The sequence below is a fragment of the Falco cherrug genome, chromosome 10 (genome assembly GCF_023634085.1).
Source record: "Falco cherrug isolate bFalChe1 chromosome 10, bFalChe1.pri, whole genome shotgun sequence".
NCBI lineage: Eukaryota > Metazoa > Chordata > Aves > Falconiformes > Falconidae > Falco > Falco cherrug.
In genome coordinates, this window is record NC_073706.1 from 24,367,015 (window position 1) to 24,394,134 (window position 27,120).

The 27,120-nt window shown below is 38.0% G+C and overlaps 2 protein-coding genes across 11 annotated transcripts in view; one reads left to right on the plus strand and one right to left on the minus strand.

The window, feature by feature from the left end:
* Positions 1-20,304, minus strand: part of KIF18A (kinesin family member 18A) — a 42,228-nt gene extending 21,924 nt beyond the window's left edge. The window contains exons 1-10 of one of the 2 annotated variants that reach the window (XM_005436171.4): positions 20,205-20,304; positions 18,945-19,334; positions 18,109-18,266; positions 16,920-17,024; positions 15,820-15,930; positions 10,281-10,478; positions 8,783-8,959; positions 7,835-7,909; positions 7,469-7,578; positions 3,108-3,270 (exon numbers count right to left, since the gene is read on the minus strand). In XM_005436171.4, the coding sequence (XP_005436228.2) occupies positions 3,108-3,270; positions 7,469-7,578; positions 7,835-7,909; positions 8,783-8,959; positions 10,281-10,478; positions 15,820-15,930; positions 16,920-17,024; positions 18,109-18,266; positions 18,945-19,269 (1,422 nt within the window). In that variant the 5' untranslated portion in view covers positions 19,270-19,334; positions 20,205-20,304. Of the gene's footprint in view, positions 1-3,107; positions 3,271-7,468; positions 7,579-7,834; positions 7,910-8,782; positions 8,960-10,280; positions 10,479-15,819; positions 15,931-16,919; positions 17,025-18,108; positions 18,267-18,944; positions 19,335-20,204 lie in introns of those variants that run through there. The other variant, XM_027801002.2, reaches the window with a different exon arrangement.
* METTL15 (methyltransferase 15, mitochondrial 12S rRNA N4-cytidine) overlaps positions 20,299-27,120 on the plus strand; it is a 95,018-nt gene continuing 88,196 nt past the window's right edge. The window contains exons 1-2 of one of the 9 annotated variants that reach the window (XM_055721699.1): positions 20,299-20,317; positions 22,572-22,851. In XM_055721699.1, the coding sequence (XP_055577674.1) occupies positions 22,588-22,851 (264 nt within the window). In that variant the 5' untranslated portion in view covers positions 20,299-20,317; positions 22,572-22,587. The other 8 variants (XM_055721698.1, XM_055721697.1, XM_027801005.2 and 5 more) reach the window with 8 other exon arrangements.

Consider the following 27,120-nt stretch of genomic DNA (forward strand, 5'->3'; position numbering starts at 1 on the left):
TAATTCTCTATGTCCATACATTCCAAATTTAATACCTAAAGAAAAATTCATAAATTAGAATAAAAGTAGATATTTAGAACAGCAAGCCAAATTAGTTCCATTATAAAATGTCATAAGCAACTCTGTACCTCCAGTAAAGCAGAAATTACTCTGTCTGGTGCCCTTCTGAACATACTGTAGAAAACAGGAACAGTATGTGGAGAGATGCAGATTGCACTTCTTAAGCTGACTTTTCCAAAATGCTTATTTCAACACACGGCATACAGAAACAGCATGGTAGAAACACCTGAACTACGTGCGTGCTCCAGGCAACTTACTAGGGTCTAAGACTACATTCTGACCAGAACTGCCCTTTTCTTTCCCTTTAGACTGCCTTAGCTGCTAAGAGGATCCAGAGAAGACAGTCACTTCATAAAGGACCCACTCCTTAGAGAAAATACCAGGAGGAAGAGTTAACTGGCAGACTAAAGTTTGCAATAATCACTGGCTCCCTCTGATCAGTGAGGCTAGGGGAGAGCTTTCAGGACTGCTGAAGCAGAGAAATTCAAATGCGTTGTTTTGCATTCATCAGCTTTTACACAGTGCAGGAGAGCTATTAGGATTGAAGGTGGTATTGATAACATCCCAACATTTGATGAACCCATCCCATATGTTCCAAGGAATAAAGGATATGTTACAACAGAAGAAGTATGGTTATGTGTGCTAGCTCTAACCACCCCCTCTGGAACACAGTAGGAACTGGGTTGCTACTGTATTTTGTCATTAAAAAAACACCGCAAGAGACACAGAAGAAATCATCCCTCCTGGGCTGAAGAACTGGGACATATTCAACAAGTCATTTTGAATCCAGCATGGGCAATTGCAGTAAGCAGAAATACTGAAACCATGATTGGACTGACTGATGGCTTCCTAGGAATATGCTCCTTTTCAAGACAGTAAGAATAGTGTTAAAAAGGGAATCAGAAATGTAGGAACAATTTAAAACCTAATATATATATTTTAAAGTCTATCAAAAAAGCACCAGCAGTTTTTCGCCATGTCTTTAAAAATAAAAAAAAGTAAAAAATATTTGTAAAACAGATTCCATGACTGGTGCAAAAACATTCAAGATAAAATAGGTCAAAACCGAGCAGACTTCCTTAACCTCTCCAAGACAGTTAAAAGTAACTATAACACAGGGCACAGGTTAGCTTTTTATGTTTCCATACAAAGAGGAATGATCTGACATGTTCTCCTATTGGCACAAAGGCTTTCTGGCTAACATTGCTGCGACTGATACCTTGCGAGCAAAAGGAAAACAGTATGGATGCAGAAATACATGTAACAAGTGGGAAGAACAGGCATTAGGCAGGAAGACTTAAACAGGCCCTTTAAATGGGCAACATTCCATTTCCAAAAAAGCTGGAAACAGGGTCAGTTATGTAGAAAATGCAAAGGACTTATATGAACTGAATTTCCCAAGATAAACTGTGTCAAAAGTTTTGCAACAAGAAAGCATTTTTAAGAACAAGGATTAAGGTAACCTAAACTCACACTGGAGTTTTTCCTTCTTTCTGAAATTGTTTTAAATTAAAGTGTGCATATTCGGGTTGTTCAAGTATAGATAAGGTATCGTTTGCTTCATGTTAAGTTACCTAAAATCATTATTATATCTAGTTACTGAGCACAGACAATTGTCACAGAAATACTTTAGAAGTAAAACTTTTATCATAAAAATTAATATTTCAGAATTACTCCTGCAGCCTAACAGTATATATTTTCAAGAGAGAAAACCCAACAACAAATGTGTAAAAATTAAAGGAAGAACAGAAGCATTACAGTCCACAAGGGAAATGTGATAATCACTTTGGTAATCAAATGCCTGGGTTCCAAATTAAAAACCAATTTGTTGCAAAGTAGTCACAAATGGACATTTAATTTTACTACTACAGTGACTCTCATTGATAAATAAGGCATTACATTTATATGACAGTGACTCTTGATCCTTTGCAAATCATATTTACAAGTTAGCTGATGGCAAAACCAACATTTGAGTGAAGCACTGCTAACACTCAAAATCAAAGTTAAATCACCTTATAAAAGAATTCATACAAAAGAGCCTATAAAGGTATACCTCATCATTATGAGTAGATACACATCTATGTTCTAGTGTAAGCAGCATTTAGAAATATGGCAGAAATATTGTTTCAGAGTTTCTTTGGCATAAAAGAGAATTGTAGTACACACTAGTCATCTGAAATATCTTCATTAATGACAACCAAAAATATGCAATTTATTTGCACTTTGACATTTGTTTAAGGACAAATTTTCATGTGAATCACTAGGAAAAAAACAATCATATGAAACTCATTTTTGGCCAAATACAGATTGTTACTGTGACTAAGCAAGATCAGCCCCACCTTCAACTTCACCTGTACATAAGACATATATTCCTTTCAGGTGACTTTTATCAGAAAAATTGAGATACTATCTAACCATGCTTACTTATTTCAACTTTGATTCTTCTAGAAAGACACAAGCATTTAATGCTGTACAACAGCACTTGCTCATACATAGCCCCCAGACTCTTCAACTTCAAGGCAACTAAGTGTAACTAGTTCAGTTGACATGACTCGGTCTTTAAGCAGCTATCCAAACATCTTCCTGGTGACAAATGAAAACACCAGTGATAATAATAACTCTCGTTTAGCCCAAAATTATGCTTTTCCTTATGAAACACAAATAGATTACTGAGCTTCAATGGCTGTACCATATGTACATAAACATGGTTTTTGACAAGAGCACGATGAGTCTCTTAAGTCTAGTCAGGTCTTAAGTAACTATGCAATCAATCTACTTAAGGACAAGTTGAAAAGCTTTCACGATTAGCAGCAATAAGCACGCGACAACAGTTTTCCATGCACTGTGGGAAAAAAACACAGCTGGCATTACTACTACGTTGTCAGAAAACGTCATCCGAGTGATAAGTAGTCTGTCCCATTTTAATTAAATATTTCAGCATTAAAGAATTATATATTTGCTTAAGCAAAATTCATACATTACCAATGATAGATTAGTTAGCAAAATTAAGAGAGATGATACCTTGCACTGCAGTATATAAAACTCACCCTTTCTACTCTTTCTTCAGAGCACATCAGTTGAATTTGTTCGTGACATTGTTTCTGGTAATATGCCTTCAATGCATTTTCTTTCAGTTGCATTTCCAACTTGAGGTATTCTTTTCTGATTTCCTCACGGTTTGCAAACACATTTTTAAGGATTTCTTTGTATCTAATAGAACCAAAGGATAAGAATAAGTAACAGATTACTTAAGACTTTTATGATCACCTCCTTTACAAAGGGAACTTGCAATTCCAAGTTAATAAAGTAAACATAAAAAAGTAAGCCTGTTTTCAGTGAGCAATAAAAGGGTCAGTACATCAGTACAGATTTTTATATACTTGAACCGGAAATGGGATGTTAAACTTTGAAGGGGTCACTAAAAACAAGCCTTGTATTTATGAAGATACTGCTGAAACCCGCAAGACAGACATCTGGAACATCCTCACATCTCCACCTCCAATAGATACTACATACTTAGGTTCTCTACTTCTTATGCCAATTCATTAAACAGATCAGATGATTGTTACCATAGACACACTAAATGGCCCTCAAAAAAAGAAAAGCCACAAGTGTCTTTAGCTGCTCACTTTCTCTCAAGTTCTGTTGTACAATTTTGATCACTAATGGTCCACAAAAATCAGAATGTGCATCGTGTTTTAACACATGTTAAACTACACTAATAGGGGAAAGAAACCAAATCTGTAAGAGAAGGTACTTAGAAGTTATTCCAAGGAAACCAATGTTTACATGGCCTCATATTCCGATTATCCCTAGTCTGCAATGCACATCAGAATGACAAGGAGAAAGCCTGGAAGCATTATCTTGATGCAATATAAGTTTCAGAAGTTGTGCTCTTTCATTTCACTCCTGAATACTGAAAAAGCAGTACAGCACAGCCCAAATGTGGTTTGGATGTGGTTTTGAGCAACCTGGTGTAGTGGAAGGTGTCCCTGCCCATGGCAGCGGGGCTTTAACTAGACAATCTTTAAGGTCCCTTCCAACCCAAATCATTCTATGATTCTGTGATAGAAGATACTGTATATCACAGTAATAACCAACCTTGTATACATGCCATTTCATAACATCCCATTGACTTATTAAAACTTTACATAAGGCACAGTTTAACATGCAAATGTTCTGAAGATATGCATCATTTGAGATCATTATACAGTGTTTAATATAAAAATCATAAAATTAAGTACCACACTGTAAATACTCCATAAATAACACACAGGTTCAACTAGGGAGCAAGGAACTACGTAGTTGACTTCTTGCCAGTATGTTTCAGAAGCAGCAATTCCATTTTATAGTCTAAAGTCTGAGTAACTGAGTCTTTTATTCCAGTGTCTTATTACTCTCATTTAAAACCGAAAAGAATTAACAAAAGAATTCTTAGAAATTAAATGGTTTTACGTAAAAGCATCCAGCAAATACTATCATTTCTAGGTAAAAATAAGTACTTCACCACACAGAATTTAGAAATAATATTTCTTTAAGAATCGTAATAGTCAGCTGCAGAGCATCAGAGTTCTTACCCTACACTGCTACTATCTATGCAATCATGTCCACTGAATAACTGATTGGATATTTTTTTCCCTCCATAGTATCCATAGAAACATAGTTCCTCCTCCCAGCTGCCTGGGAAACGCAGCAATTAAGAGATGAGGGTGAATCCTCTCAGTTTCCCTCACAGTAAAACCCTGGGCATAATCTGAGAGGCTGCGGATTCTGATTCTATGTACAGTCACTGTGAGGAACTATTACCAGTAAGTCAGCCTTTTGTGTACAGTCATCAGTGTCACAAATATAGCATCAAGTATAGATGCCTCTGCAAAGCTCCTGCCTTGAGCTGCATTGACTCTTTCAATAAGCACACTTCTATTCTTATGGAGTTATTTTTACCCTCTCTTCTTCACTTAAATATGACAAAGTGATCCTGTAGGTATATCCAGGTTATGAACTTGCTGGACTACCTAGTCTCTAAGAGCCTGTGGACCTGTCAGTGACAGTTCCAAAGCCAGTGTCCACTGTCTACCTGAACAGGTTCAAGGCTTAAAGGTTGACAGACAATACATCTGCAAGCCTTAGACAACAAAGGGAGCAGGAATGACCTTTGGATTTGAGCAAGCTGTGTAATCAGTGAGTCTCTTCCAGATAACAGTGAAACAAAAGCCACAGGTAGTTGTACTGAAACAGGATTGTGGATGAAGCGCTCTACCCTGTCCCAAACGCAAGGGAGTAGACAACAGAATATCTCCAAAACCTGTAAAAACAACCTGTAAAACCTGTTTTGTGGGGGAAATCAACTCATCACCCACACCATCAGTAAGATGAACCTGACAGGATCCTTATGAGGAAGAAGAAAACGGAACAGCCACTTTATTGCTGATACCTAATGGGAATGGGATAGGCTTATACGTATCTCTGTGGATCTCCCATGACGAGCGAGGGGAAGCACGCGGCCGACTCAATATGAGTGATAAAGCAAGCTTCGATTTATTACGGCGCGATTATGTCTTATATACAGTTCCAGTTAATTATGCCTACTAGTCCTCTGCTGATTGGCTAAGCTCTAAAGGGTTACTTTTTCATACGTCCTCCTACTTGCAGTTTCTGCGGATAGCTAGCTACATATTTTTTTTTCCTCTCTTGTCTACGCGAATTCCTCAAAGTTATTTACAACATTAGGCACAAGGTCAGTGTTTTTCTCAGCTTCCTTATCAGCATGCCTCAGCATAGCTGCAAGGCCTGCTTCAGCTAACTTACGCTAACTTTGTTTCACAAAGATCTTTAAGGGAGTCATGGCCATGATCACACAGCCATTCTGCAACACTCCCAGAACATTAAAACCCAAACTTTCTGACCAACAAATCTTGGCATACATGTCAGGATGTCCAGCATTTTGAAAAGACTTACCCTCAACTGATTCTTCCCACACACACCCCAAATGAAATAAAGGGCAAATCACAGGAAATTTAGTTAACATTAAAAATGTACAGTGCAAAAATACACAGGAAATCTGTCAGAACTCTCAATGTGACTCAGAAACCTACACTACTTTTGAAAATTAAATTTAAATAACTCAAGACATTTATTGAAACTTCTGGAATGCCAGTAAAATGCTCAGTTACAGAGCATTTTGCTTTGAATGGGTTTATAATTTTGCCTCAGGTTTTTCAGTTTAAAAAAATACTACATTCAAAGAGCCAACACAAAAAACTTTATCTGAATAAACCTAGGTCAATATCTCAGAAATATGTGATGAGATATGCAGAGTCAGATCCAGGAACTTTCACACCAAAACCTAACCTTCTTATGGAATAGATTGCCTTCTGTAACAAATTCACCTCACATGCTTCAATTTGTTACTTTGTGTGTGTTCTCATGAGAGGACTGTCACATCAGAAAAGACAGACAAAAACATCACCAAGAGGAAATAAAAGACCATGAAACATTAAAGCAATAGAAAGGAACCTACAAACAAATTACACTCTCTGTGGAAAGAAGAGCTTCAAGTTCTTGCCTCTCTTAAACCTTGCTGGAAAGATACTACTGAAGTAGTATCTGCCAGCAGCAGCTGCTGTCATTTACACAAACTACATTCTATCCACAAAAACGAGCTGTTAAGTAGCTTTGCTGAAAGCTAGCTTTCATACGCTCCTCCCTGCCATGTGCACGTGTCACTTCCTGCACATGCACACACACACATTACTAAAGTAACTGAACTAGACTGTGAGTAGAAACACCACCATTAGAACTGTGTAGTTTTGGAATTTTTGCATAATGCAAGAGACTGCCAAGTTCTGTTTGGTAATGTGCTTCTAGAGTTACTAAAAAAAAATAACAACTTAATATTCTACTGTTTCACCAAAATGTATCCTCTTGATTTTAAAAGTCTAGATCTTGACCAGTTTACCAATAATATAAAACTACCGTAACTTTCTCCTGTAAGACACTTTCACTTTTTTGGGGTTATGAAGATAAGCTTCCTACCAGAAAAAGGATTTTTTTCTTCCTGTTATTAAAGGACTCTGCCTAGTTTTAAGAGTCCTGTGAAATGGAATTCTATCATCCTCCAAGTGTGACTGTTCCATAGACAGATCTATCAGGAAGTTTTTGTTTCTATTCTATTAATAGAAGGTTAATATCAGGATACTTCAAGTACATGACTTTGGGTTTGTTTTAAATCCACCACCAAGTTGTTCTGGAAAGGAGCGATAAGTTATGCAAACCCACACCTAGTTTAAGTAAAGCAATGTTAAAAATGAGGAAATCAATATTGAAAACATGAAGTTTGTTTTACAAATACTTTTACAAGCTATGCAAACTCCCATTTCTAAGTGGGATTGTACTGTGATTAATTTACCTTTGTATTTCTGCTTGCTGGGTGTTTGGAAGCGTCGCAGCTGTAAGATTTTCCGGAATGCTTGCTTGCTTTTCTTCATATTCTCTCAGTTTCTCTTTCAACATTAGGATCTAAAACAAAAAGGTACCTTTGGAATATAGTTGTTTCCGTTTCTTTAACCTTATCATTCTGTGCTTATGCCTTGAAAAGCTTTACTAATGGTAGTAGGTGATATTCCTTGTAGAAGACAAAACTTTCTTACTTCAAAAGGCTGTATAGGAGAATTAGTACAATATTGCCTCATAGGTTCAATCCCATAAACATTTTTTGTATTCGAAGTTATAGCAATTTATCTTCCAAACTTTTAACAACACATTTTTAACATACCTCTTTCTTTTGTTCGTTGCAAATTTTAACATACTGGCTTATGTGACTGTCCAAACTCACAACATTGCTCTTCAACTGTTAAAGAAAAGAAACAAATTAGAATTTAGAAGGCTCTTTCATGTTTTCCTGCATAATAAATATACTTTACCTACTACATAATTATACTCGCATTATATTATAAGGGATGAACAAAATCTTGACTTGCACAACAAAAATGTGACACACTGCTTTCGAAGTCATCTGTTACATATCAATGGCCATGAAATTTCCCCTCAACAGAACAAAAAAATAATTACATTTACATGCACGTACACATTTTGCATTTATTCAGGCTAGTTTTATTTAATGCACAGCTTGTGAATTTAGTTATAAAAACTATCTTTAAGTATGCAACAAGTGGAAACTACAGTCAACCCCATATCACATTAAAAAAAAAATCACAAACTGCAATAAAACTGTTTATGAAAAAAAGATCAGAATAATAGAGAGCAGTAGACAGGACACACCAGTAGCTTTTTATTTATCAATATAATCTCATTTTGCTTCTTGGCCCAGCTGAATTCTGCCTGTAACAAACCTGGAGTGGCTTTTATGCAATTGCTCAGGTATTTCTTTAATATGCTTTACAGTTCCCTGAGAAATTAATAGTAAGATACTGAAACTGATTGTGAATTCTACCAGCTGAGGACTATTTCTAAATTTGATGCTCACAAAACACTTCCAAACTGGCAGCATAATCCCATTAATGAAGCTACATTGCTTTTAGGCCAGAACTAGTATCTACTACATCCATCAATCAGATGAGCTGACTGCAAGAAAGAAGGTAACTGAAAAAAGGTTCAGACAAAATTGAAGGAAATTATAATCTTCTGAAAGAAATAATTTTCCTTCTCTTAACACTACGTTATTATACTTTGACAGAGGATCAATAAATACCAACATACTCACAGAAGACTTTATATCTTTTGCTCGGTTTGCATACTTGAGAGTATTATATGTATCATCATAAAACATAGAAGACGGACTAACAGCAGCTATCATTATTGTTCGGCAATTTCCTCCAAGAGAATCTTTCAATAGACGAGTAAGTTTGCTGTTTCGATAAGGAATGTGCTGTTTCTTGCTCTAGAAAGAGTTATATGCATTTCTATGGGTTAGACAACTGTACTGTAATTATTCATCTGCCTAAAAGTCTGCTTAGAATTTCAACAATGCCATAAAACATGACAAACAGCCTTGGAAGTTTTCTTTGATACAAGTAATTTTTCCTCAAACTTAAATCCATTTCAGATGTAAATTTGTAAGTCTCTTGGAATATTTAAAACATTTGTAACACACGCGTTAGCCAGGTTACTTTCTGATGCCTGGACACGGAACAACTATGTTTGTAATGTGTGCAATCAACATAAAAGGTAGACTGCATTAAACTTCTTTCAGTTCACAGAATAATCGAGGTTGGGAAGGGTCTCTCAAGATTCATCTAGTCCAATCCCTCTGCTCAGAGCAGGGCCAGCTGAAGTAAGTTGTCAAGGACTATGCCCAGTTGGGTTTTTACCGTCTCCAAGGATGGAGATTCCACAACCTTTTCACGCAACCCAGTCTGCTCTGTGAAGCTTTTTTTCAATCATACTTACATAATATTAATCTCATGGTACAAAGCTAAGTCACCAAGACCCCAAACCCACACCAAGTAACTCAACACAAAAAAAAAAATCTTACTTATGTCCATGGTACAGATTTTAAATTCTGCCTCCCATTCCAACAAAGTGGTGATGAGAACGTGCAGCATCAAGAAGGGTAGTAAAAGCTCTGATTGTTTTCTCCTGGCATATTTGAAGGGGGAAATTGCTAGCTGACCAGAAGGACAGAACAGGTGTAGCTGTACACCATGGACTTGACTTTTGCTAAAATTCAGATTTTGTCATTCTCCCACACATGTGCCCACTCCTTCCCTTGAGCTGGTGAGCCAGATCAGGAGAGTAATTTGCTACTGTGAGCAGGGGGTGGGGGACAGTGGGGGATGTGGGTATGCACACATATGTTAGAGCTCAAAACCCCCTCAACTTTAGATGTTTTCTCCTACAAAAGCCTTTTCCCCCAAGATTGAAGGGCATAAACCTCTGAAAAATCTTTGTCCTTGTAAGCCTATTCTACTCATACAACTTCCTGTACATGTTTGATTTTAAAAAGGTGGCTAAGAAAAGCAGGTACATTCATCTTTGACACTATCCTCGGGTAGCAGCACACTTCTTGAGAACTCTTTCCCACTGGAACTGTCTTTCAGCTATCACAGAGATGATGGCAGAAAGCCATAAGAAAACCTTAAATGAAAGTTATGATGTGAGAAGCATCAGCAATGTAATCCCCATTACTTAAAGAGCACTTACTATTTTTAAAAATGTTTTCAGAATGCTAGGAGGTGCAGAAGTGGGAAAGCAGCACATACCTTTGGGTCTGCCAAGGCATTAATGACATTTCCAAGAGCTAGCAGGGAGCGGTTAATATTTGTTCCTTCTCTAAAACGAGCCCCCTTGGCATTTGTCACGCTGGCACGTTCAGATCCTGCCAGGTCAATGAGAGACATTTTGGCGATGCGAACATTTTGATTAATGCTTGCTGTTTTATCTTGCTGTCTCAGATAAATCTACAATAAAAAAAAAGGAAAATAATTAAGAAGTAACCACTAACCAGTCTGTTGTTATTGTAAGGAGTAGGTTAATTTTACCCTGTAACAACTGTTTTCAGAAATTCTTATTGGAATCCTTCTTGGAATCCAAGTTAAACCTTTCGGTACCTATCTAACACCAACAGGCAGTTTGGCCTAATGGAAAACAGTGAATCCATTTCTGATACTTACCTCTTCAACTGACCTGCTTTAGGTATTATTAGGGGAAAAAAAAAGCAAGCAGAGTGTGGTTGCATTGGGTTTGGCTGGGATGGAGCTGATTTTCTGCATAGCAGCCTGGATGGTGCTTTCAGATTTGTGACTCGAAACAGTGCTGATCACAGTACACACCAACGCTTAGCTTTTGTTGAACAGCAGTTGTAGGCGTCAAGGCGGTGCGCAAGAGGTTGCAAGGGGACAGCTGACCCCAACTGATCAAAAGTTTCTCCAAGGTAACCATTGCTTGAGGACTGGCTGGGCATCAGTCTGCCAGTGGCAAGTGGTTGCTTCCCCTGCACTCCCTTAACTTTTTAAGGGAACCACAGACTTATCCTCTCCCTCTTGCTTCTGCCCCTTTGATTCTTTCCCCCGTCCCGCTACAGAGGATTAAGTGTGCAGCTGGGCCCAGGCTTACTGCAGTGGTGAAGACTGGTGAGCTTCAAATGAATTTCACAGCTAAAATAGCTCTTGATTCTCCTGCACTCAAGATGTACAACATACTACTGCACTTCAAACTGAAAAAGATGTTATTTTTTTAAAGGCCCCTTTTAGGGTATGCCATAAAGTCATACAGAGAGATAAACCAGGAAAAAAGCTGGACTTCCAGTGATTTAGACTTCAACTACCATTAATAGGTAAATAATACTCATTTACTGTTGTGAAAACATACACTACTACAGGGTCTTTTGGAAAGCTGTGACCCCTGAGGCCACTGGTTCCTCCTCATGCCTTCTTTCCTGAAATTTTCACAGTACAGGAGATATACAAGGAACTAAATGCTAACTTCAGGTTTATGAAGAAGCAGGCAGAGCATGATTACACAGTCAGTAAGAAGAATTACAGTTATCCTTAGATGGCTTTTGCTTTTTTAGGATTCTCTGCAAGTTTCCACTTCTTTTGCGTTAAGTGCCTTGCCATTTTTACAGCCAATGGTTACCGGTGCTCCCATGAACGCACTTTTAAACAGTGAATTGGGAAAGTTGACATATATACAAAATCATTGACTAATAATGACAGTATCTCACCCGTTCCATAGCTTTAAGCTTTGCGCATGAGAAACGAAGTCTCCACAGTAATATGTAACCGGAAAAAAATTGACAAGTCTTGGGAGCGAATAAAATTCTTATGACTTGCCACAAAACCTATGTCTATACCAAACAGACATGTTTCTATATCAAACAATACAACTAAATTCTGTTGTACTATTTCTAGTACAACATAAGAAAAAAAATTAAAAAGAACAAAAAAGCCACTTCCCTATACTTATGCTGGTAAAGTATCTCTCGCAGGCTAGTAGCACTCTACCAGCATCCAGTAACTATCATTAGCGAAGTAGAGAAAGGTGGAGTGACAGCCAAACTATGTTGTATGACTCAAGCTTTTATAAGAATTCAAAAGATACAGGAAATGCCTCAAAGCAGAATCTTTTCTATTTCTTTGTCCGTCAGCAGAACACTTTCAGTAGAACAGTGTGGAATCGGGATTTTACTTTCAGATGCAGCAATTGCCTGACCTAGATAGAGATTTCAAACCCAAGACAGATCATACAGCAAGGCAAAACTTGTGCCTCTAAAATCAGCTCAAGGTGTCCCGGGCCAAGACTTCTACTACTTCCTTCGTCAGTTTCAGAAAACATCCTGCTTCAATAGAGTTAACAAGAAAAACCAAAGCCAGCATAAAAGACAACCGATCTCTACAAAGAAGAGTAACTCTTCAAATACTAGAAAATTTAGAAATGAAGAGGCATCAAGACAGCAATAGGGATTTCTCATCATTTATATCTGTGGAGCCAAAGAGGCCATAAAGGATAAGCAGGTAAGACATGTTTTGCAGGATGTCACAGATCTGTGGAAATAGATGAGAAACTGACATAAGCAATTACCTTTAGTGCTAATTGACTAGTTAGTAATTATTCCTTACAGATGCCAGTGCTGCTATTAAGTGCATGAAGTAGATAAAGTGAGTTCTTGGATAATCTAAAACAGGTGTATGGTTGTGTATTTGCTTAAACCTATACACATTAATTTAAATGTTAAACTTCCAGTTGCATTCATTGTACTAGTCAACAACAGTAATATGCCTTTGAAATGGTACGTGCAGATGCAGCATTTCTATTAAGCATTAATTTACACACCTATTTTTCATAAATTACATAATCCACCCCTCCTCCAGCATAAAGCCACTTTTGTGAAAAAGGCTTAAAACCCATTCACTCAAGCTATTATTCAAAGGCTGCACTAACTCATCTTTGAGAACACATGATAGTAGACATTTATAAGTTACACATTCAAGCTGATCATCTCACAGAACAAATGACGACTTTTACCATTCATTTGTGCACTTACAGAAAATAACCCTTAAGCAAAAGCAATTAACTATCTCGACTGACATCTAGACCATCTCAAAAGACAAACACAACAGACATTCAGGATCGTTATGAGAGTTAACTGGATTAGGAATATTGAAAAGAACACCAGAGAGTTTTTACTACTTATGGTATCCTTGAACATAATCAGCTTGACAGTTTTTGTGAATTAACTGTGCACTGGAGATGAACGCTGAGTACACAGCAGAACGTGCTTCCAGTTGTGACATGGCAAAGTCTAATCTTTATGTTGAAAGGTCTTTTCCTTCCAAGAGTTTTAACACCCAGACATTTGTCCACGTATATCAAGTTTAATCAAGCATGCTGTTTTAACTGTCTGCAACTGCATACAGAGACCGGCTAAGAGACAGGCAGTATGTTTTACATAATTGTGGCTACTGACTGGCTACTACTGCTATGAGGACACAGAAAAACAAATAAAGAACACAAAGAATTAGTCCAGAAATTGCTCTGCCAGTTATCTCAAGCTCAAAGACAAAAATGTACACATGACTTTGAGCAGTCTGAAGAATTCCATTATCAACAAGAACCATCTCTGGAAAAAAATCATTCAGAGCTTAATATACGTGACTTGCAGAAGTATACACTTTTTGCTTCTCAAGTCAGATGCTCACTGTAACAGTATTTCACAAACCAGTCAAAGGATTGTTATTTGTACTTTCTTATGCGTCACACCAGTTTACAGTGCGTATGTAATACGCACACAGAAAAAACACCCGAAGCATGCTCATTTTGTAACCTAATATGAAAAGCATTTACAAAACCACCAAGCGTGACCACTTTTGTTCAGTGCGTTGCAAACAAGCTGCATCCTAAATAAATATATTATATATATATATACACAGAGAAATGAAATATTTGCAATTCTACAATGTTCAGATACAAGAGGATCTTTGTTTACATTATAGTTTTAATTAGAAATTATAGACTTCATTATAGAATAATACAATTTATAATAAAGTAAACAATCCTTTAACCTGCAAGCATTTGTATTCAGTTTGCTTTTGCTGTCTGTAAAGCAAAGTTCGAAATGATAAATTTTAAAAAAGCGTAAATCTGATTAAGTGTACCAAACCCATTTTTTTCAGTCGCACATTCCAACAAAAGTATTGTATGATATAAGCCTTTTTTGTCAGTATAGGTTATTTGGTGAATGCACAACTTGCACTAACAAGTAGATATATCTAAAGTGAGATCAGTTTACCAGAATAAATACAGAACATTGGCTGGACAAGACAAACTCTCCATCATCCCTGTTCACAGAAATGTCATCTTCTTAAAGACACTATGAATCTGTAACATCTAATTCATTTAATTGCTTGCCACTTTTAGAAATGACCAGAGAATACAAAGCCTGCCAGATCACACAATTCAGAGCTTTTTCCTGAGTAAGAGGGAGGGAGTGATGACACTGCAGCCCAGCAGGTTAAGAAACAGAAATCAGCAGTTCATTCTGAGATCAGTCTGCTGCACTGTACTTTGTGCCTTATTAAAGGCAGCACACATACACAACAATGCAGCTCTCAAACTTAACAACTTTGTAACTAGACTTTGCATTAAATATGCAACCATGGGTAAGGCTTCCATGGAAATTAATAACAGCAATATCAAACAAAAGCTGAAAGTATACAAGAAAATACAGAAGCTTTTAGATTAGGAATGCCTTTTGCTCCGTTACATATTTTAGAAGTATTTAACACATTTACTATCTGTTACTAAGTTATTTTGTCATTAGTATTGACAGTCGAGCTCTGGAGTGCTAACTTTGCCTAACTCAGCAGATACAGTTAAGAACAGGCTAACAGTTACAAGTTTAGCTGCAATGCAAGGACCAGAATTCAAATTTATTTTAATATTTTGCAACCCAGAATGGCAACATATACATAATTGAAGATTGTGTGCTTTGCAGAACGCACCAGGAAACAACAACAACAAAATATTTCTGCTAACAGGAATAATTTTTAAACAGTATTTTTAAAAAGTATGGGTGTATTTAAGAGGAGTCAGAAGGATAAGGTGGTGGTAAACAAACAGCAGTATCTTTGGAGAAGTCTTAAGTTCTATTAGATTTGTACAACACATGCAAAACTCCTCTATGGAATCTAAACATCAGTACTTTATTTTGATGATGCATGTGTGTGGAAATATTTTCAGAGTATATATACTGCTATAGTTATTCTACATTTTGGCACATACACTTCAGTGTAAAAATCAACATTAACCAAAATAAGGACGATGAGAAAGTACTACTTGAGATTCTCAGTTTGTCAGACACATAACTGCATTCTCTAAAATATGTTTTCTAGAAAAATGCTGAGCAACAGAATGAAACCAGGAAGCATTAAAAAAGCAACACCACCCAACAACTTTCAGTTTATGAGATTAGAATAGGGAAGTATATTCAAGGCTCAAAATCACAGTTTTACAGAAAAGAGATTTCTTCTAAGGGGTATTAGTTCAAACTATTGGACCCAGGGAGCTTTTAATTGAACTTGATTTTTCAAATATAATCCCTATGATCTTTTACATCTTTACAAAGAATGAGATGTCAGCAAGATTACTAAACTGGAAAACTTTAATCTCCTCTCACACCAAACTAAGGTTCAACGCTGAGTAAGAACCCAAAAAAAGGAACAACTTTCATTGCATTCAACTTTAAACAGTAACTACAACTCATAGTAATGACTACTGTACATACCCTGTGTATTGTCTTACCTGGAAGACAGCATGCGACCGGGAAGAGGAGGCATTTACATCTGTGGGATGCTGTGTTCTATTTCTATTTCCATAATCCAACATTTGAAGTATTTCCTCTGCTGATTTAGGCTTTAATGGTACAGCACAAGATAAATGCATGAGTTTTTTTTTCTTTTTTTGTCAACTATAGGGGATTCTAAAATACATTAACATTCATCTTAAAAAAAAATAAAGGCACTTAAAATTTTAGTTACCTAGAAATTAAAGAAATCTCCTGGTTTGGAATTGAGGCACTTTAAACAAATGTTCTCAGTTAAAAAGCAGTAAGATACAAAAAGCAAGCAATTAATAAATACAGTAATTTAAACCAGACAGTTTTTTTAGTAAGCATTTTAAACAAATCTGCCAAGGTTCTCCACATTCAGAAGAAATCTTATATAAGAATGATTATACTTTCTTCTACTCATGTATTAAACAGTGATATACTATTTTTTTTCCCCACAAAAACCAAGCTTTGGGAAGCATGGTGTTCACAAAGACACAAACTAATAACAGCACTGTTTCCTGTTGAATTACAATTCCACGTACACAAAAGCTGGAAGCTACAGTAGCACATAACATACACTAAAAGCCTGCTGTCACTGACTTTGCCAAAGAACAGTTATGCAGCCTGGTAAAGGAATATAACGTGGAACTTTTCAAACACGGCTATTTAAAAATAAAAACAACCCCGAGACATTGCAGAGGTGTAGAACAGTCCAAGATGGCACTGAAGGCAGTGAAATTCTTTAACAAATGTAAGATGTTTTAGCCAAAAAAGAAGTCTTCCAAAATCTGAAGATGGGCATCAAAGCAATGGTACCCTTTCAATAAAAAGGAACAAATACTTCTATCCATTTGTGTTCAAGAATATTAGCAGTTTCTTCCACAACATGCTTTTATAATAATAACTTCATAATTATGCTTGCAGGTTACTAAAATACTAGTGATTATGGCCAGAAAAAAAGCCTACTAGGAAACTACCTTGTTGCATACAGCTTTCACAGATCATTCAAAACTTCATCATTTTCCCCAAACACCTTGTGAGGCTTCCTGAATTTCAATATCTATTTACATACCTGATGTAATGTTAGCCCTTGAACTACCACTCCTTTCTGGTTATCTTCACGAACAGCCAGAGGTCCAGAATTTACCAGCAGATCACGGATCTGTTCATTGTAAACCTTTGAAAAGGAATTTAAAATCATTTGATAAAACTATACTACCATACTTGAAAAGATTAAGCTTAACTAACCAGAAATCAGTCTTTTTTAATACTTCAAGACAAAGTAAGAAATTAATTCTGCAGATTTTTTGCCAAACAGCTTTCCTATACTGAAATTGAAATAATTAAATTTGCATGATTTTTTTTTAGCCATTGAAGTGGGAGTCACTCTTTCTTAGTAAGTAACCTTTATTCTTAATTTTAAAAAGGTTACCTTTTTTTTTTTAAAAACACTTTTGCAGTAAGCATGAGGCCAAAGCATTTATTGTTCTATATTACCCTTCATAATAGATACCTTCAGCAAGATGTCTTAATCCAAATGTACTTCTATTAAATTTCTTAATTACCTTATTTTTTGGTCTATGGAAGCACTTGAAATAGCACATGCCAAAGCAAACTTTTCCCTCCTCCTCCTCCCAAACACTAACTATCCTTCCATTAAGGCTTTGAGGGGGCTACAAGGTAACAATTTCACTACTACTGCTTGATAGCAGTGCACAAACAGCTACTTATAATAACAGGTATGTGATGCAAAAAAGTTGAAGGGAGGAGAGAAGGCCACAAAGAACAAAAGGGCTACTTGCTAAGAGTTAACCATTGGTGTAGCAAATCTAATTCAAGCAGTTGTACTGTATCTCAGATAAATAAACTGAAAACTTTAAAAAAGACATCACCTTAACAGGGATTAGATATCATTTTGTTTATAGGGTTTTATTGTGAAATCCTGAAATATAACCTCAAAAAGATGTTGTATACATCAACAGATGTTCAGAGGGATGTAAGTGATTAGCAAGACTGAAATCATTAGAACATTTAGTGAATACATAAGAAGATATAGTCCTTTTAGGGCAACCTTCTGTAAAATAGTAAAAAGGTGTCTATACATAACATAAAATTCGTGGAGCACAGTTCAGCTCCATACCTATCAGGGACACATTTTGTCAAGACCCAGAAAGGGATGAGGGAAGGCAAAACCAGCTTGACATTACTGATTAGAATACACCTTATTAAAAACAACATATCAAACGCAGGCACTCGCTTACCTCTAAATAAGACACAGCAACATTGCATATTTTATCTTCCTTTATTTGATCCATGCAATTATAAAGTGTCATCATGGTTAAATACATCACTCCAGGATCTTCAGGGGAACCTAACATTGTATGAGTTTTTCCAGCTCCCGTTGCACCATAAGCAAGCACTGAATTTCCACAAAAGAGCAACAAAGCAAAAACATGTACTTTATACCACCTGTAAGCTCATCAAGACAACAAGTGTCAAAAGGACATTTGCACACCTGTGTCACTCTGCACAGCTGTTTTCACAAGTCAATCAAGTTTCTTTCTTAGGCTTTACCTACAGCTGTAGTCAGAAAACTATTTCAAACTTATATTTATTTTTGACTTTTCAATTTAAAATTAATTCACTGGCAATTTACAAGAAAATATTAATTGCTTATTCCCATAATCCTAAGCCATCAATTTACTGCAGATAGGTATTTCTTTTCCTCACCATGTTCCACTCATCAATTAAAAAACCCAAGCTCTTAAAAAGAGTTCATAAAGCAGGCTACCACACACTGTGTGACACAACTCTTCTGGTTGAATAACTTTCTAGAAGACTCCCCTCATTAGCATGCATATTTAAGACAAAATTCTGAAGCCTGCTGTAAGCCTAACAAGAACTTACTTTCAAAATATAGAGCTATCCCAACTTCCACAGGCTAAAAAGTCAGCCTCTCTTATCTATCAATTAAACCAAAATGCTTTATTTTTATCTCAGCCTTTTTTAAGGCCTCTACAGCATTTGGATACAATGGCAGAAACATTGAGGAATTCAGTGAAGTTTCTGAATTGAGGAAAATAAGTAACAAATTTACCTGTGCAGTTATATCCATTTAAGAAGCCATCAATAACACTTTTGGTAGTATGCTCAAAAACTTCCATCTGGGATGAATCTTCAGCAAAAACTGCATCAAACACAAATTTAAGATCTTTCTTTTTTCTTTTATTAATATCCCTATGTGCCAGTCTCTTCCCGTGAAAGAAGCTAACTTCTTCCTCTGGATCAAAGACCAATATATGCTGGTCAACAACATGAACAACCTTGCTAAAGTTGCCATCTCTTTCCTTTTGAGACTCTGGACGGACTCGGACCACCACTTTCACATGATTACAGACTTCTTCTTCCTTAGGAGCAGACATAACTGCCCCTTTTATCCTCCTCCTTTGCTTCCAAGGCTCTTTCAGATGAAGCAACTGAATCTTTTCTGCAATTGACAAAGAAGAGTGAAAGGCCTAATATTTCAAACAGTTCACAAACTTAAATGGAACTAGCATCTTGTACCTGGGCTGGATCTGTCCGTCCCTTGTCAGTTTGCCCTCTTGACTGCTACCATGATAGCAGAACTTTGGAGAGCACTGTAATTTGTCTGAACAGGGAACCTAATTCAGCAGTTTCGAGAACACTAAGTAGCATTTCCCTCGGAAATTCATAAACTTATTTCAACAATTTAAACTACTAAATCAACTACTGGCTTTCCTTTATTTCAGAACAAGGTTGCAGGTAATCTACCAGGTGTCCATAGACCAAAGCAAGGTGCTTTCTAGTCTTTCAGTAAAACACGGAGGATCCCCCTATCTGCTTTCTCTGGGGTTAATCATAATGCACATAGGTTTAAAGAGACGGTTAAAGGGGGCTTCACGTTAATATCATCTGCATGGGATATAGAAACACGTTCTATAGATGTCAGGCCAGAATTTCCTTTTAAGAGGCCATTCTCGCTGATACCTAAGGATTGCTCGTTCTTAACAGCAGTAGAGTTCCCGGTGACATTTTTCCAGCTTCAGGGCAAGCTCGCCCTCTCCCAGCCGACTTGTCCTCTCCTGGCTAAGCCGCCCCTGGGGCGCTAACGCAGGCGAGGCACGGCCACGGAGCCGGACCGTAACGGGGAGCTAACGCCCAGCGCCACTCGAGCCGAGAGGCCGCGGCCCGGCCCGACCCCACCTAGTCTCCTCAGCTCACCCCTCACCCCGCTTCAGAACGCTTTCCCCAAGACCCCCCAAACACCAGGCTCAACCCTACGGTACAGCCGAGCCCACAAGGTCAAACCCCGACGCCCGCACGGGCCGCCACTCACCTCACTGCCGCGGCGCAGGTAACGGCCGCCGGATTCAAACACTAGCGGCCCACCGCCCCCGCCTCCTCATTGGCCGTCGCCCCCGTGACGTCAGCAGCGCGACGGCGCGGACGGTAAGCGTGCGTGGGTGAGCGGTAGCGCGGCTCGGCGTTGGCCGGGCCCTGGCTGGGGTGGGCTCCCCCGCGGTCCAGCAAGCCGGTGTTGCCCTTGGAGCACGGCCTTACCCTGCGGTGTTGGGGGGCTGTTGTTGCTGCGGGGGGTGGGGGTCCCGCCGGTGCGAAGTGAGGTGGCGGCTCCCGTACCGCGGGCGCGGCGCTTCCTGTCGCGAAGCGGGGGCGGGAGGCCGCCGGGCAGAGGTGCGGCGGGGTGAGGGGGGCTGAGTGCCCGCGGGGAGGGGGGGTTGTGCCCCGGGGCCGGCGGGGTGGGTAGTCGGCCCCCAGTGTCCCGGCGGCCTGGCCTTGAGGCCGTGGGGCCTGGCCGAGGGTGCGGGCTGCAGCCGCATCTCCCGTCTTCTCAGGGAAAAAAAAACCCGCCTGAACGCCGCTTAGGACGCGTGCTGTAGGGAAGTATGTTTTCTGTTCGCTTCTACGTAAAAAAAAGGTCCCAAATGTATAGGACGAGGTTGGTTGTAGGCAAAATCGCCTCCTGGGCTCGCGGGCGAGGCGGTGGGGCAGCATGAGGTGGTGCTGCGGTCCTCACCCTGTTGACAGCGTTTTCTCTGGTGCTGTAGGCGACCTGCTCAGTGTTAGATCAGACATATGCAGATACGCCGTTAATAGAAGGTCAGTCTGTTCTTTAACATCATAATTAGACAACGTATATTAATATCTATAATGAAACAATTGAAAAAACGGGGGGTGTTTATCAGCCCTTACAAACAGTTCACAAGACCCGGCCTCCGGAGAAGGAGCAGGCACCATAAACCCCGCAGAAAGTGCAGGGTGAAAAAAAGAACACTGTACCTTTAAATGAAGACGGGGCTCGTGAGGACCAATGAGAATTAAATGTGGCTGAACGTAATTGTAAACAATCGTTGAAAGTATATAAAATGTTTTAGTGTGAGCGCAGAGGTGTGCTAGCTTGAGGTTTACCACCTAGCTAGCACCCAGCCCTGTGCAGACTTGCAGTGAATGGGTGTCTCAGCTCTGTGCACAGCGAGCAGTTTGCTGCAAAACCTCAGGGCTGTGGTATGTCTATGCAAGGTTATAGCGTGATACGCTTCCTAATTTAAGCAAAGGGGAAATACTGTCCTGCTGAGCCTTACTTATTAGGAGAATAACTTTCGAGAGGTGATGGCTCTGCATGATCTTATCTATGCAGACAAAATATGTGAAGCTTTTGGCTAGGCAAATCCAAGCAAAGCATGTAAAAAAATTAGGTAGTCAAAATAAGGTGGTTCTTTGGTTAGTGAGATAAGTGTAGGATGGCATTTTTCGGGTGGTTTTATATCAAAGTTTGTAGCTTTCCTGTCTGGCAGGAGGGAGTATGCAATACAGTGTTACAGAAGCTCTTGGCTCCATAAAGAAATGCAGATATCTTATAAATAAAGACTGATTATCACCCATGTTAAACGCTAAATTTGTTGGTTTGGTTTTTTTTTAATGGAAGGTAAACGTGCTGCCTTCTACTTGTAGGTTACTGATGTGGTTTTGAAGTGTTTTAGATAGAGGGGGGGAAAAATCATCAGTTCTCCGTGTTGATAAAAGACAAACTACATAGCTAACAACTCTGATGTTTCCAGGTTTTTTATTATTTCAGTTAGTTATACTCTGGAGAATTCTTACCTCTGACTGTACTCAAAATATTTGGTATTACAAGATGTAATGCTTGATGAAAACCATATATTTACCACATGTGTAACACTAAATTATAGCATTATTTTACATATGGTTGCGGTATTTGATTTGTCCATTCCTGTTTAAACTAGAATTACGGAAAACTTGGCAACCAGCATGCTACTATTTAGAGCAATTGTCTCATTATGTTTGGCAAAACAGAGGGGAACAGTTTGAAAGTAAAGTCACTGTTCTGCTTGTGCTCAGATTTGGGTAGTTATTTAAGGTTAGCAGCTCTGGGACATTGTAACACTGTTAAAAGAGTCCTGGCAATGAAAAGGAAAAGAAGGTGCTCCCTAAGAAAAGAAAGCCATTGTTGCTTGAAGATGATTGATTGGTAGGTAACATTGAAGATTCTGAAAGCAAGTTAAGTAAGAGATTCTGACTTTTTGCTGACATGATTTATCTATGAAACTGCCCATCTTGGACTGTGTAGTGCTTTATTTATAGCATTTCCACTTTGTCTTTTAAACAAACCAACTGTTTTAAATACTTGTTTTGAAGTAATTCCTGACATCTACTGTTTTTCTAGGTTGATCAACTCCAAAATGTTGTCTAAGTATCTGTGCCAAGTTTACAAATGTTTGTTTCTGCACAACTTAAAACTGAATTCAGTAAATGTGTCTACTTTGGCCAGAAGGATCCATTCTTCAGCAAAAAAGCTTTCTGACTGTGAGTTAAATGAACAAATCATCCAGAAACGAGAAAATAAGGAGTTCCCTCAAAGTACAGAAAACGGTAATTTTGGAAGATTGCACATACCAGTGATGCTGGAGGAGGTTGTTAATTGTTTATCCCCCCAGCCAGGCCAGGTGAGTTAAAGGATTATTTAACATTTGTGATTAGTAGCAGTCCAGCAGAAAAATTTGTGCAGCATAGAGATAACTTTTATTTAGAAGAATAAAGGGATGTTCTTCAAGAAGCAGTTGCACCTTTTAAAGATTCTGAATGTTTTGCAGTTAAAGGCTCTGTATTCAAAATAAAAATCTCCTGTCTGTATGCCTGAATCCCCAAATAAGCAGTATTTGTTATAACTGTAATAAGTATTTGAATAATCTCTTGCTTTTGTGCTTGTCTTTCTGGATTGCTCTTGTGTACTGTAGGGTTATGTTAATTGTTAATGTAGCAGTAGGGAGTTCTCATCTATGGTTACATCAACAATTTGTGAAGAGCTTTCTTCCATTTGTGTAAGAGGTAGTAAGTATGTAAGTTTTAAAAATCATCATCATAGCTTGCTCTGAGACAGTTATTTCCATGGTTTCACTTGGTTTGAGGCACTGTATTTCCTAAGGATATGCTTACGCTGATAATGTGGTGTACTGTAGTTATAAAATGACTGTGTATGGTACCAGAAATTGTTTACCATCAATAACATGGAAGTATTGCAAGTTGTCTGTCTTGGCTACAGTACTGTGAGTAGATTCCTTTTGGTAACTGGATTAGCTCAGGTCTCTACGCTGCAGTGTTGATACATCTATGTTGTGCTGGTGTATGCAGTGTAAGTATTCTGTTACATGCTCCCTTTACAAAAATGATCACATGAAAACTCTTTCACTGTGTAGGGATCTTAAACACAATACTAAGTTGAAAGGATTTCTTATACAACTTAAATGCTTGAATGATTTTCCCATTTCAGGTGCTTTCATCTGTGATTTTAGTGGGTTTTGTTACCTTCATAGAATCTTATTAATGTAGGCTTATCAGTGTGTTGTTTCACTACAAAGACTGAAATGATACATGAAGTAGTGGATTGTTCAAAGTGTGTGTGTTTGTTTTATTTTTACTCTAAACCATCATTGTCCAACAGCTGTGTAATTTTCTACTTAAATAAGAAGAGGCTGTTGAAGTGATTGTTTATTAAACTGTGTTGATATAACAGAATTGGTTTGGCAACATAACTTGCAGAAGAAACTCTGTTTGTTGTTATAAACCGTGGAGAGTAACTATTGTTGTCACTAAAGGCTTTTTGATAACGAAAATATTTATGAATTTAAAATAGCTTATTGTTGGGGTGGGATTTTTTTCAGGTCTGTGTATACGTAGTTTTGCAGATTTCTACACCAGTGGTGAACCGCTAATGACAGATAGAAGAGAGCACATGCGTTACCTTGAACAGAAGCAGTTATAATATTGCTAACCTGTTTAGCATAACTGAAAATTAAAACAGCACTTCCGTTTTTCTTTTATTTTTAAGCCAGATAAATCATAGATTTGCACTACTTTCTGAAGCCTGACGTTTTGAAAATAAGTACTGTGCAAAAGGATGTAATGTGGCAACGGAGTTTTGCTAGAGTAAGCATCAGTGAAATTTTGAAGAAAGATTGAGACTGTTTCTCACATGAACGCTGGTACAGTTTCAGTTAACATGGATATCAACTGGGACTGTTGTATCAATTTAATTTTTAAGGTCATAGTCATGACTGGAAGTCCATGAACACTTTCTTTGTTTTGTGGGCAGGGAAAGTAATGTTCTGATTTTGTTTTTTGTTTTTCTGCTTTCCTCTCTCCTATGCACGTGAAGATTTCCTTTGCTGTGCTTTAACATGGTTACATTTGTTCTTATAAAAAAGCTGGTTTGGGCCTCTATTGCTTGTGTTCTAGGACAAGGACAAGGAGTTGCCAATAAAAAGAAAATCCAGTTAGAAAGACAACATTCTCCCTATGGTTTTAGTCAGCGAATGGGGTTTTCATTTTACTTATAGCGGTTCCTAAGAAAATAGATATTACTTAAGAGTGAGTCGCAGCTGAGATAAAGATGTTAGTACCTTCCTACTGAATATTCTTATTGACTGTCTCCTTTGTGGAGTCTTTCAGAGGTTTAACCAATAGTATTTCCACTGACCTTTCTTTGAATCTTTTTTTTATTGCCTTAGAGCTTGTTTCTACAAAGTCCCTGTAGCGGTCCTGTCGTTGAAGCACATTGTACAAACTAGGTTTTACTGATTTACCTCACTTATCCTCAGTGAAAAATCTGTTGCAGTAAATCCACACACAAGTAATTTCCTCTTTAAGTTCACTGTATTGACTAAACTACATTTTAGTCTTCTCAGTCCTCTAGTGTTCTTTATGCATACTTGGCCAATGTATCTGCAGTTGTCTGGGCAGCCTGAGTTTTCTCAGTTCTCTTAAACTTTAAAGTTAGTGAAGAACCCAGCAGATTTTCAGAATGAATGTCTTTGGGCATCCAGAAGCATGTTTTCCCAATTTTCACCCTACTTTTTCCTATTTTTCCTTTTACAATAGTCACCTTTTAACTAGAGATGTGGCTCTTTTTCACATCATAGCCTATAAAGATCTGAAGAAGAATTTCATTAGCAGTGGATTCGAGTATGAACGCCAGAGGATGAAACTTTGAAGTTTTAATTATTCTTCTGGGGGTCTTACAGCAAAGGTTCTTATGGTTGCAGAGCTCTGGAAAACTGTTTTGATAATGCTCCAGCACAAACAGAACACTTCTGTGTATATTTATATTTAAACTCCCAACTAGAACAAAAAACTATTATACCCTACTCAGATTTTATGGGGAAGCCTGTAATCTGATGCCATCTATGGTTTTGTGTTAAATGTGATTTGGAATAGACTAAAATGGAGATACAGTAAGCTCTTGGAGTATTATTTGCTTTATGATAGTTCTGGAAGCTTTTTTTAATATCTGTAAATTAAATGGTAGGTGGACAAACCTGAGGTGAGAAAGAATGAATGAGACCATTCAGTTTTCTCCAGTGTTTAGGTGATTCATCAGAAACAGTCCATATCAGATGATCTTTTTATCTCATTATGTTAATTTGTGTCTAAAAAATTCAGGTAGTTAATTTTCCCCGAACAGATTTTGTCTGACTTCTTCTTGAGTTAACTGGGGCTTCTTGTGGAGGTAACCTCTTTGATTCGTCATAAAATTATTTGGACTGTTTTTATCACACAGCTTTCATTGAAGGGGGTGTCCTCTTTGTCTTGGAAATACTGTGTGGTATCTAGCTTCTAGAGAGAGACAGGTATTTATTAAAAACGCCTAGCTTTGCTGTGAGCTTACCTTTCAGTCTTTCAGGTATGTACTGCGTTGTTCTCAGGGTAGCTACTATTTTCATGTATCCACATGTCAAATGCTGCTTTTTTAGCTGAGAGTTGAGTGTGAGCGTGGCCTTGCAAAATAACAAGAGGAAGCATAATATGTTGCTAACAGTCAAACATTGGTCTTCTGTCACTGAAGTGCTTCATGAGCTCTGCAGTTAGTTTGAAGACAGTAGCCATTCATCTCCTGAAGTTCTGTTGCCACTGTTGGATGTTGTTGATCAGGAGTATCCTTCCTATTCCCCAGAGCTAGTTAGTCAAATAATGGATGAGGCTCAAAGGAAGCTGAAGTAGACTGCTCGTGTGCAAAAGCAGAGTCTATTGGACTCAAATTGTTGTCTTAGTTTCCTTATATCCTTGTCCATATGTCAGTATTCCTTTTTCTTTTCTGCCTTACACTGAGTGTAAACTCTTACGGACAAAAATAACCTTTCTCTGTACAGCACCCTGCAGATTGGACTTCTGTTTTGTGAGAGGTTTCCAAGTATCACGGGGTATAAACAGTTATGTGGCTATGTTGGTGACCAGCGTACTCACCGTAGTACTTCCAAAGCCATCTGCAAATAGTTCGTAACTGGAACAACCCATTTACGCTAAAGGCTCTCACAATTGAGGTTTTCCGCAGGGTGTCCAAGATAAACAGGAACTGAAAAGGGACCTGGAAAAAATGAATTCTGTGTTCTCAAGTTGTATGAAGTATTTCATAGCATGCAACCAAAAAGCCAAGTTTGGCATGGAATATTAATTATATCATGAGATAAACACTGAAATACTTCATTTGGAAAAGCACAGTGCTCCGTGGATATGGTAACTGTGTTGTTTTAGCCTGTTTTCCACTGGACTTGTAGAAGGATAGTAGGTGACATAAAGCAAGTGATTTATATAGCATTCTTTATTGTAGAAACAACTATATGGCTTGGTTTTTTTGTGGGAAGCATGCCGAAGGTATCTGTCTGTATGCAAATTGTATGGTTAATTTATCTGTAGCAGCAGCACAGTGATTTATATGGTGA